The sequence below is a fragment of the Vespa velutina genome, chromosome 2, assembly GCF_912470025.1.
Source record: "Vespa velutina chromosome 2, iVesVel2.1, whole genome shotgun sequence".
Taxonomy (NCBI): Eukaryota; Metazoa; Arthropoda; class Insecta; order Hymenoptera; family Vespidae; genus Vespa; species Vespa velutina.
The window spans coordinates 10,008,483-10,020,795 of NC_062189.1; the positions used below are offsets into that span (position 1 = coordinate 10,008,483).

Below are 12,313 nucleotides of genomic sequence, written 5' to 3' on the forward strand. Positions count from 1 at the left end.
TTCCTTCATTGGCTACTTACCAAGGCGTTCATGTATTGTTAGAAACGACCAAATAAATTGCAACAAAATTAACGATAGATGATAGATTAAATACGAAATGCAAGTTTATTTCATATTAAACAAAAAATATTAAATAAAATTTATAAGTAACACGAAATATAAATGATTTTTGAATTTCTGATACAACCCTGAATATTTTTTACATTTGCAACGTATCGTATATTTTATCATAAATATAAGTCACAAATATAAATATTTAATACTCGCTTCTTTTATCCTAGTCACGTTTTTATAAGACAAGATATGTACAATTCACAAATCTTGTGGCATTTATCTTGTATAATTACTAAATATATTCATACTCATATTATTGTTATGAGTAAATTCGAATGTTATCCTTTTCGAATCAGAATCAGAACATGTCCAAATTTGTTTAATTTGAATTTCTTATCGCATAACATTTTAACATCTATGAATATTTAAACATGCAAAATATTATTTTACTAAAAATCATAAAATTTTATCAAAGATATATTGTTAATCATAGTTGCTTATTATATTTGGATTGTATAAATGCTGACTGTAAAAATTGTATATATGTAAGAATATATACATACTTGCATGATATAATACATCTATTTCAAGATATACATATAAAACAATTTGTTCATTAAATTAAAGAATTCTTTTATATACAAAGTCTATATAAGCAATCATTATAAACCCATATATTGAGGAGAAGATAGTGCATTTTTTGTAGTATTATTTTTGTTTATATTATCGCCATTGGGCCTGTCACTAAAAATAAAAGTTATATTGTTAAGCAACTATATCTAAAAACAGTGACAATATATATTAAAACGATAATTTTTATAATTTTATAATTTTAAAATAACATAATAGGAAGAGATAATAAAAATATTTAATAAAAACGAATCACTTACCCGAAAAAAGGTAACAACGATACAAGAGTTTGCCTGCTTGGATTAGAAGAAAACATAGAACATTGTGTTAATCGTCCAACAACACGTCTTAGCCATTCTTGTAATTTTTGTCTTCTTTCTTCTACAAATTTAGCATCCTAACAAAAAATCATAATCATGAAATATTCATATATATTATATTCACTTCCTATTTTTATTGAATATATTACTTTATTTCCTATTGTTTTCTTTGGAGGAAATTCATAAGCAGTCACAATCGCATCATGTTTTATCAATTCTTTATGGAATTCATAAAACTGTGCATATCGCCTGTAAATATTCCATTCAATATCCTGTATACGTATATATATCTAGAATTTACAAAATTATAAATTTAATGAAAAACTATTATAATAAATTTTTTCTTTCTTATCTAATGTAGAATTTTTTTTCTTTTTTTTTTTTTTTTTTTTTTTTTTTCATAATAATTACTTGATATACATGATGAATATCAGAGGGCTGTCCTGTTAGGAAAACAGATGGTATCCATATATGAATAAGGCATGGAGATTCCAATGGTAAATCATCCTCATTGAAAGAACCTCGAAGGCACTCCAATTCAGTTTGCAAAATTTGTATTAATTTGTCCCTGATAATTGAATTATTATTTATTATAAAATAAATAATATTGAGACTATTCCATAAAAATAAATAATAAACAACTAATAAACATCAAAATAAATGTCAATATTGATTCTTGCCTATACAACTCATACCTGTTTGCCAATTGTAAAGTTAACTTAGCATTGAATTCCATTAATTCTGCATGCATATCTGCAACTTGAATCAATTTTGCTTCATACTGTTCTGCTTCAGTGTGACGAATTGATGAAGTATCTCTTTCTATTGAATATGTAGAATCAGATTCCTTTCTTAGCATTTGTACAGCTGTCACATATTTACGTAATTGTTGCCTTAAGAGTTCATTCTCCCTGTTTTAAAGTGAATGATAAGATAAATATGAAAATATAAAAGATATAAACAATCACCTGTTTAATGTCTGTAACTGCAGTTGATGTTTCTCAACAAAATTTTGATGCTGTCTTTGAAAGCGATTTAACAGCAATCTACTGGTCATAGCATCCTCTCTAGCTTGTTCTAAGAGTTCATCCATAGTTAAAAGTTTCAACCGTAATGTTTCTGCATCTAAATTTTCTGTATTTGTACGATCATCTAAATTGACAAGATGCTCTGTTGCTTCTACTGCAGGTTCAGTAATATCTGTTGTTTTCTAAACATAATTATAAGAATAATATACAAATTGAACTAAATATTGAAACCCATTTATAATTATTTTTATAGAAACAAATCAATCAAAATAAATTAGTCTTTATGATTATTATTACGATTACTTACATTTAAATAATTTGGTAAGCTAACTAACATATCATCAAATGTTTGATCTAGAGGTGACGTGGGAACAAGTCCTAAGTTATCAGCATCTGTCACAGGAGTTAAAATCTTTCCTTCATCCAGAGATTCACTAGCAGAGACAAAATAGTTTTATATTAATCAAAAAAATTACTCATAAAAATATGATGATATAAATAAATTTGTAATATAAAAGGGATTCATAAATAACTTTTTACACATATTCATTTTCTGTAGAACTTGTATTTGCAACAGCATTAGAATCGTTGAGATCCAGTTGCACTTCTGATATAGATGGAGATGAAGAATGTTTTGTTAAAATAGAAGCATTATTAAAAGAAGTGTGCTCATTAATACTGGTACTAACATCAGTAGGTTGTCCTTGTTCTTCACTATCATTATCAAAAGAAATAATATGAGTTGGCACTTTTTTTTGTACCTTTCCTTGTTTTAAATTCAGAGAGCCTTTAAAATATATGAATTGTTAATATTAATTGGTTCCTAAGAAACTGTTATATTTGTTTTTCTATTTACAATATGACAAGTTAAAAAAAGCTATCAAGATTCATGTTTTTTCTATAAAATAAAAACAATTGCATAAAATTAACAAAATTAAACGTAGATGTTCAAATTAATTTCTAGTATAATAAAAATTAAAAATAAATATAAAAAAGAAGAAAAACCTGGCATTATAGATATAATAAGTTCTGATTGTTCGCCATTTAATTTCTCAGAATTTTTAACTTTTAAATTGTTGTCCAATTCTTCATTATCTATTCTTATTGCAAATAAAATTGCACTAAGTCCTAAAAGTAAAAGATAAGTTTATATTTAATGTATTATTTTCTAATTATTTGCATATGTTTCTGTACGTAAGAAATCACCTGCTGCTACATTTGGCAATGCTGCACATTTCTCTTGATCCAATAAAAAAGCCCATTCTTCATAAAATAAAGATAATTTATCTGGATTTATAATAGTATGTAAATTTCGTTCCAAAGAGCGCTCATTTAAAATTGCTCTTAGCCATGCTCTACCACGGCCATAATCAGTGCGTACCTTTCTTAAAACGCTAAAACGTTCTTGTTCATGCCATGTTAATTGATCTTTTATACATGGCCAAAATGCTGCATCAATTGTATTTAAAGATTTAGCATTGCTACCAGATACTAAAGCAGAAACATGTCTATAAAAAATCAATATCTTCTTCATTATGATGCATGATAAAACGATAAAGATTTTTATAAAAGATAATCATAGAAAAATAAAATGTTTACTTTAAAGCTAAATTAACTTTTTCTATACAATTAGTGCGCAATCCATGACTAAAAATTGCTTCGAGTATAAAACAGAGTTGAGCAACGCATGTGTCTGATTCTGTTGCTAATTCTGCACGACCTCCAAATCTAATGTAACACTTTTTTGCAGCATCCAACAAGTCTTCAAGTAACTTTTGTCTTTCTATTGTATGATGACAACTTTGTTCATTACTCATAACATTATGCGTACCTGGTACCATAGCTGACATCATTTGCAAAGTCTAAAATATGATTGATTTTATAAGAATGTTATATAATTATTGAAATATTTGTAAAAAATACTAATTCTGAAGATAATATTGTTTACCAACAAAAATTCTTACACATGAAAGAACTATGAGAATATATTTTTATGGTAATCAATGTATTATCATTTAATGAATGAATGCAATCAACATTATACTTATAAAGAAATTTATTTTTATTCACGTTACTATGTTTCTACTTTTGATTATATAAATAATACTTAGACATAAATACTAAAACTGATGATTTTAATGGCAGATTTACAGCTTTTGACAAATAATAACTATTACAAAAGACGTAAAACGGATTTTCACTTACTTGACCCTGATATTATCATAAAATATAATGATAAAAACAACTGTCTCGTCATTGGACTTACCGTGAAACTAGTGGAGATAACTGTCATAATTCTGCTATAGAATATATAATAGATAATTGTCGAACTATTTGAACAAATGTTTCTTAATACACTATTTAATCATATTCAAAGTTGATAAATATATGCTATTCATTTCGAAATATACTATAATATTTAAATCACGTTATGGCATAATGCGTAATGCATTACAATTTTTAATCTGAATGCATTATAATATTATTTTTTTATCTATAATATTAAAATTTGAAAGCAAGACCGTGCGATATCGTATCACAGTTACACAAACTATATAAATCATATGACATATGCAACTAACAAAAATGGGTAAGGAAACAGCTGATCGAGTCATCTCATTTCTCTTGCATGACAAACAATTAATACGCACGCGCGCGTGTACAAACTCGACAAGATGAATAACTTAATCTTATTCAAAGTGCTGTAACGACCAATAGGAAACATTTATTATACTATTATTTATTACAGCATCAATTGTGAGCGTTTCTGTAATTCTCCTCATTATGTACTTTTGAAAGTGCGTTGTACTGTCAAATAAAAACGAATATTCATTCATTCACCTTCTTTATCAATTTCAACTCACTATAATTTGTTAAAGCCAAAAATATTTACGATCTATTCTGTTCCAATATTTTCATGTTAATAATAAAGTCCCTATCATAAAGTTAACGTTCGTAATTCTTTAAAAGACTAACAAAATTTATTTATAATACTCAAATTGAGTAATTATAGGGTGTGGAAGAGATTCCTATATTTCTTTATTAATAATTTCCCTATATTGTGAAATTATGTTGATTCTTATGGAACAAAAAAAAAATAACAAACAAGGAATTTAGAAAACAAAAAAAAATATATTTATATACATAGAGATGGAATGTAATCTATTTTCAAATCACTTCGAATTTATATCATTTATTTCGGTGACAAATTTGAATCCTTTTGAATCTATAATCGGAAACATATAAAATCTAAAGTTTTGATAAGTCTTAAATCTTTTGTCATTTTTGACCTTTGTAACTTCAAACCCAAAGCTTTATTCACAAAATAGTTGCGTATATATAAATAGCAAGTTGTAAATGATCGCAATAAAAAATCCCTAGATTAGTATTCTTAACATTCGAAAGTGCAATGGTATACTATTTTTCGTTTTTTTTAAGCTTTTATTTAGGATACAATAAATAGTTTATACTTGTAGAGAAACACAGCTTTTTCAAAAAAGGATTTAGAAGATATTATAATAAACACACCGATTATTAACGCTTTAGAAAATACGAATATATGTTATCTCCAACAGTATATATTAATTTAAATATATACAAATTGTCAATATTTATTAAGTGTTATACAATTTAATTTTATTTAATTTTATTTTTTATGTTAGGAATTAGGAATAAGATGGTAATGAGAGTACAACATGTTTTAAGCAAAATATTTTATTTATTTTTTAAATTTATTAATACAAATAAAAACTATTCAACATGAAAGAAATGTTTGAATTTTTTAAGTATAATTATTTTAGATATTATAGAAATATCACATATAATATTAAATAAAAATACGACATGTAATATTTTCACATGATAACCTTTATTAAGATATAAAAGAAAATTATTAATTCTTATAATAATCCTTTTTCTTTGTAATGTAAAAGTCATACAAAATGTAAATGTTTTTATATAAACACAGGCATGCGCATATCAAATTATATAAATTTTTTAATTTTGTATAAAAAACATTTTTCCTTCAGTTTTATTAATTCTATCAATTAATATAAAATTCTAATTAACACATTGCCGCAAATGACGGTTATAGCCGTTTTGCACATGACGACTGACGCTCAATTTCATATGGAAGTCATAAATAATTGAAAAAAAAATGTGTTTCTGAGCACGATCCTCAAATTAAAAGTGTGCAGCAACATGTTAAATATGATATAGTATCTTTTCAATTAATGTATATCATAATATTCCTGATCGATAGTTATAGAAAGTACGTATATTTTGTAAGAAATTGGCAAATGTAAATCAGTGCAACGGAAAGTTTAGACCTTTTCAATTGCAAATACTACAAATTAATGTTTAAGAATATCGTATCAGAAACGTATGACATTTTCACTATTTGAATCGTACATATATGTAATATTGCGATAAGTATAAAATAGAGTCTCAGATAGTAGTACTGCAACAACAATTGGTAGTTTGTAAAGGTTCCTATTCTTTATCATCGATGTCATCGTCTTTTTGAACGTGTCCTTATCAGTATCAGTTTTTTCTTTGTTATTTTCGAAAGATAATCAAACCTTATTATTTATATGTGTAAACTTTCTCTATACAATATATATAGTAAATATAATCATCTCAACGAAAAACGTATTTATTTTACGTTAGCATATTCTATGGATTTTTCGTGGAAAACCCACTATGTAGAAAGAAACTTTGCACATCAAGCAATAATTGTGATATATTTATTTAACTTTGTCAGGTACACAGTAATTTAACTAGACTATTACTCTTAACAATCTATGGTCTCAAGAATAATCAAAGAAAAAATGAATGACTTCTTTTCTGTTCCCGGCGTCTTTATCGTCTTTCCGCTTTGGTTGTTTCCACGTGTATGTTCAGTGGCGCCGAGACGTGTTAGTTATGTGTCTTGCCGGAGGAAGCGTAACAGTCGCAACGTGGTCGCCACTACTCTGTGGGTTTGTGTTGACAGTCCACTATGTAGAAAGAAGCTTTGCACATCGAATAACAATTGTATTATATTTATTTAACTTTGTTCGGTATACAGTAAATATAAACAGACTATGACTTCTAGTAGCTATAGCTGTGGTTTCTAGAAGAATCGAAGAAGAAATGTATGATTTTCTTTGTGTTCCCGGCATCTTTTTCATCTCCTTTGTTTTCAGGGTCTTTGTTGTCTTTTATTTTGTCTGATTGGTTTCCCACATATGAGTTTGGTGGCGCTAAGGCATGTTAGTTATGTGTTTTGCCGGAAAAGGCATAAAGGTTGCGACAAGATTACCACATTCTACGACCATCTGCGACATCTAGCATCAATGATCGTTAATAAATTTTTTCATGCATAATAAAAACTAGATGTCAAAGCGGCCAATGAGAAGAAAAATTTTAGAAATAGCACGTAATATTATATCTTACAGGCGTGTTTCGTTATTATTGTAATCACGGATCATGTTTCAAATGCCAAATGAATCATATATGAATGTAACAAAAATTAACGAAGCATAACAAAACAATGAAAATTTAACGTTGTGAGAAACGTCGTGAGAAACGTTGTGTTATCAAATACTCTATTTACAACGTGTTTCTTTTTTTTTTTCTTTATTTTTTTTTTACATCTATGGGTGCATCTGATGGTTGCAGAACACTGCATGTAATCTTTATTTATCCTGATTATAATATATAATCAAATATCTTATGTGGCTAAGCAATCATCGATTATTTATTTCTTGAGCTATCAATTCTTTGTTCGTTTTATAAAATTAATTGTGGTCATAATAAAATGTCAATGCCTCGTATATTTTTATAAAAATAAAAAAAAAAATAAGAATTTATTGCAGTGAATCCAGTACAATGGCAACGTTCGAGACCGATAAAAGATTATTGGAAGTTTTAGAGGTTTTTCTCTCACCTAATTATAACATTACCTCTGTAACTTATCTCGATCTTCTATTGACTCATATAGGAGAAAATATAAAGAAACAATGTAAGACAGATATTATATTGTATTTTATTAATTGTCTATATTATAAAATAAATTAATGCTTTTAGCTTTAAAAAATCAGCAACACGATGAAATTCTTCAAAAATGGGTTATACAAGCTCTAAATACATGGGATTCTAATTGTAAGCCATCTCGACCTATAATAATATTTACATTAAAACTCGTGGGTTTAGTTGCATCCAATGAATTAGATTTTCATCGGTGGCAATGTCACGATGTATATAATAAACTTTGCATTATCATCCAACCTTCTAATGAAGATTTACCTGCATCAATTAAAATTGCTTATACACAAATGCTCTCAAATTTAATTAAACACAGAAGCGGTAGAGAATGGATACTTGAATCAGGTATGCTATTATTATTACTTGATAATTATTTATCACCTCTCATTATATAGAGCAATTAGTATAAATTTATTTTATATTCAGGTGTCTGGAAAGATATTGTAAAGTGTGCTCATAGAAATTATACAATGTATATTACGCATGAGAGTCAGAAATTTTTATGGACTCTTCTTTTACATGAACAACAGAATATAAATATTTGTACAGAAATTATATCTGCAATAACTGACCCATTAATAAATAATACTTTTAATCCTCAAATACATCAAACTTTAGAGGAAAGTTATTTGGACGAAAACAAATTGCTATGTACCACTTTAGATTTAGTGACAAGCATTTTTGAAAATACATTGTTTGTAAGCATGGATAGCAAGATTCCAGAGTTATTTGAAGGACTCTTCAATTTAGAAATGCGAGTAAAAGCTCTTTTTGAAGCATGCATCGGTACTAGATTTCTTCAGCATGTACATAAACTATTGTTATTATTACTTTTTTTAAAATTAAAACGTGGAATTATAAGCAATACTAAAGCTATAGACAATGATGTATGGCAAAAATTTAGTTATGGTATGTGTTATATATCAATGATGCTACTATCAAAAAAATATATAGTGGAACTTATAAAAACGAATAAGTTTTTAATGATATATTGGAAAAAATTGCGTATGCTATGTGAGTTTACTCTGCCAGAACAACATAAATTTGAACATCAAGCGATAGTACTAATGGTAATATAGTATGGTGTTACACAATTTTTAAAAATATAATATGTATTCTTATGTAATTATCTTTGCAGATTTTACCACTCTGTATATGCGTTAAGAAAGACCATGTACATCATGAATTATTTGATATGTTCATTAACAAAATTTTTGATGTAACATGCATGCCTGTGCAAAGACTATTGTATAATGTAAGAGATGTAATATGGAAAAGTGATTTACCATTAGAACATATTTGTAAAGTATCAATCGATTTACTTTTAGAAATAACAAACATCATGGATAGGGTAAGAGGAAAATACATTAATTATTATCACTATATAGTATTTGTATTCTAAGGATCCTAAACATATAAATTAATATTTTTCATAACAAATATATTAAACATAAAAAATCCAATTAAATTTTAATCTTTTTTGTATATAGGATGTAGCAGTTATTACATTTCAAACACTATGTCATATTTTGAAAAATTATCTGCCAGATTTAAGAGATGGGACGAAAATCTGCTCGTCTTCAGAATCTAATAAAACAGGACTCCCAGATAATTCAAGGAAAATAATTTATAAATCAATATTAGAAGGTGACCCAATAGTTGACAATCCTATTTTATTGGCATCTCTTCTTAATGGTCTTGCCGTTATGACAGAAAAGTTTAAATTAAAGTGGCAAGAATGTGTTGAAACTATATGTCTATTATCTCTTGCACAAGGAATTTTAAATCATCCAGGTATTTTACCCATGGTAAGAATATGTAATGAATATAACAATATTTCTTTTATTTCTCCTTTAAAATTTTAAATTTATATTATTAAACATTTAATCTCTTTTATAGCTTTGTGTGAAAGCATTAAAAGTATGTAAATTGGCTATTCAAAACTTTATGCCACCAAATTTGGCATTACTCATAGATTCAGATAGTCATATGAATGAAATTGGTCCAACTTTATATAAAAGATTACATGATCCCAATTGGGAAGTTAGAGACAGCGTATTGGAAGTACTAAATACTATTGCAATAATTTCAGAAGATAGTAAGCATTATGAATATTTACATATAATTGAATATAATTATTAAATATTTACTTCAATAACTTTTTACAGAATATCCAGCATTTCAAGATTTTTTACTTTCTAATCAGTTCTTACAATTGGCAATTGATATTGCACTAACAGATGGAGAAAGCTACGTACGAGCATCTGCTCTAATCTTTATTTCATCTACTGTTCGTATAAATAAATTGTGGGATGAAAAGTTATCTTTCTTTGATTTTCCCGTATGTTTATATTGTTAGTAAATTAGTTTAATAAAAATAGCTTTAATGACAATAACTTTTATAATAATATAAAATAATATACAGAAAATTATATTTTTAATTTATAGAATATAATTATAAAATTATTCAATGAAGAAACTGAAGGTATAGTTCGAAGAGAGGCCGTGGTTTTAATTAAAGAATTATATATTTATAGAAAATGGTTGTAAGTTAATTATTCAATATTTTCTTAAACATGTTATATTTAACATTATTTATAAGAATTGTCTTATTTTCTGTATATTATATATTTTCAGGAAAAGTACTATCAATTATATATCAGAAGTTATGTCTGTGGCAGCCATTTTTGATTTACATTGGGAAGTTAAGATAAGTGCATTAGAATTTTGGAAACATTTTATCAAATCTCATTTAAGTGATCAAGGAATGTTAGATGGATCATTCCCAAATGTAACATTTTCCAAAGAGCAGAGAAAAATAGTCGCATTGGATGAAAATGAAATAAAACGTAGATTAAATAAAGCATTAGATGAGCTTGCAAGGCAAAATTGTCTAGGTGTAAGTAACTAAAATAAATAATGTATAAAGAATTGTGTATAGAAATATACAGTTATTCGCATTAATATTCGAACACTGCACTATCTCTACGTTTGTTGCTATGTACAAGGGAGGATGACTGAAATATCACGTTGCTTATTAAATTCAATCTTATTAATTTCAATCATCTTCCCTTTGTACAGAGCAACAAATGTAGAAATAGTGCAGTGTCCGAATATTAATATGAGTAATTATATGTGTTTCAATATTATGTCTATTTGTTAATCTAAATTAATTTTTATATTTGCGTTATAGGTTTTGTTAGTTACTTTAAAAGATGATAGCGATTTTGAAGTCTGTAAAGCTTCAGCAATGATTATAAACAAACTAAAAATATTTTTATTAAAATATAAATTTAATGATACATTGTTTGAAGTATCTTTACCAAAGAATAGTGTTGGTATAGATAATTCATACATTAAACATGTACAAGATACAACAGCAGTTCAATCAAAAAAAGAACCAAGCAATTCTCATAACATCATTGATGAAATTGTAAATACAAATGATGCGATGCTCTTAGCTACTGTTTATAATAATTCCCAAGAAAAAGATTATGAAAATACAGAAAAGAAAATGCTTAAGTACATTTCTCATATAACTAAGCAGGATTTTTTGGATGTTATATTTAATTCTGATATTGATGCTTATATCGAAGAAAAAAGTCGATGGTTAAAAGGATATACTAACAGTTTTGAATCTATTTTGGATGACATCTTGACAATGTATAAACAAGGAGACGTAAACTCAATGGACTGTTACTGAATGCACAAAGCCTTATCGCAAGTGCCTTCACAAATTATACAAGATGAAATATCTTCTATTAACCTATTTCTGAGATCAGTAATTCTTAGTAATGTGTAATTTATAAAAACAAAATAAAAAATACTATATTCGTTCGTTTATTAAAAGTGAAAATTGCATTGTATATCCATATACACATATATATAGTATCCCAATAAAAAATATACAAGAAAATTGTTATAAAATCTAGTGATGTTTTCGTAAAAACGTCGGGATAGATTATTTTTGTTTTCGAGGGGAATAGATCCTTATCATAAATTTGTGCAAACCTATTTTGTGCTAACCCTTAAGGAGTTAGCCTAAAATAAATAAATTTATAATAAGGATCTATAACGCTCGAAAACAAAATTAATCTATATCGGCATTTTTGCAAAAACTACTAAATTTAATAATAATCCCGGTGAATATTTTTTATTAGGACACTGTGCTGCTTAAAAGTATGTGGACACTTACTAATTTTAAAAAATTCGTGAAATATAATGCATATTATTATTATTTATCGATATTTTTCG

The 12,313-nt window shown here is 26.7% G+C and overlaps 2 protein-coding genes across 8 annotated transcripts; one reads left to right on the forward strand and one right to left on the reverse strand.

The window, feature by feature from the left end:
* Positions 1–617: 617 nt before the first annotated feature.
* On the reverse strand, positions 618–4,669 carry LOC124957624 (sorting nexin-29). 5 transcript variants are annotated; one of them, XM_047514683.1, is made up of 13 exons: positions 4,299–4,669; positions 3,632–3,894; positions 3,239–3,540; positions 3,038–3,160; positions 2,722–2,819; positions 2,566–2,639; positions 2,340–2,466; positions 1,973–2,214; positions 1,700–1,915; positions 1,416–1,572; positions 1,154–1,294; positions 945–1,081; positions 618–798 (listed from the first exon to the last, which is right to left on the reverse strand). In XM_047514683.1, the coding sequence occupies exons 1-13, from the start codon at positions 4,323–4,325 to the stop codon at positions 717–719; spliced, it is 1,989 nt and encodes a 662-aa protein (XP_047370639.1). In that variant the 5' UTR covers positions 4,326–4,669; the 3' UTR covers positions 618–716. The 5 variants fall into 5 exon arrangements, with proteins under 5 accessions (XP_047370639.1, XP_047370641.1, XP_047370636.1 ...); XM_047514685.1 differs by lacking the exon at positions 3,038–3,160; XM_047514680.1 differs by having other exon boundaries at positions 2,573–2,819; positions 4,299–4,668.
* Positions 4,670–6,995: 2,326 nt separating this feature from the next.
* Positions 6,996–11,902, forward strand: LOC124947280. Of its 3 annotated transcripts, none has more exons than XM_047489228.1 (12): positions 6,996–7,167; positions 7,219–7,703; positions 7,891–8,036; positions 8,102–8,404; positions 8,486–9,129; positions 9,198–9,410; positions 9,550–9,867; positions 9,959–10,157; positions 10,228–10,400; positions 10,508–10,605; positions 10,697–10,958; positions 11,253–11,902. In XM_047489228.1, the coding sequence occupies exons 2-12, from the start codon at positions 7,684–7,686 to the stop codon at positions 11,760–11,762; spliced, it is 2,886 nt and encodes a 961-aa protein (XP_047345184.1). In that variant the 5' UTR covers positions 6,996–7,167; positions 7,219–7,683; the 3' UTR covers positions 11,763–11,902. The 3 variants fall into 3 exon arrangements, with proteins under 3 accessions (XP_047345184.1, XP_047345185.1, XP_047345187.1); XM_047489229.1 differs by having other exon boundaries at positions 7,219–7,451; XM_047489231.1 differs by lacking the exon at positions 7,219–7,703.
* The last annotated feature ends 411 nt before the right edge of the window (positions 11,903–12,313 follow it).

What these genes read in the sequence shown, in the direction of transcription:
- LOC124957624 (XM_047514680.1), bottom strand. Translation starts at nt 4,325, where the DNA reads ATGACAGTTATCTCCACTAGTTTCACG. An exon ending in TTATCTCCACTAGTTTCACG is followed by an intron (nt 3,895 to 4,298) that starts GTAAGTCCAATG and finishes ATCATATTTTAG; the next exon opens with ACTTTGCAAATGATGTCAGC. An exon ending in CAGTTACAGACATTAAACAG is followed by an intron (nt 1,916 to 1,972) that starts GTGATTGTTTAT and finishes ACTTTAAAACAG; the next exon opens with GGAGAATGAACTCTTAAGGC.
- LOC124947280 (XM_047489228.1), top strand. Translation starts at nt 7,684, where the DNA reads ATGGTTGCAGAACACTGCAT. An exon ending in AGAAAATATAAAGAAACAAT is followed by an intron (nt 8,037 to 8,101) that starts GTAAGACAGATA and finishes TAATGCTTTTAG; the next exon opens with CTTTAAAAAATCAGCAACAC. An exon ending in AGAATGGATACTTGAATCAG is followed by an intron (nt 8,405 to 8,485) that starts GTATGCTATTAT and finishes TTTTATATTCAG; the next exon opens with GTGTCTGGAAAGATATTGTA.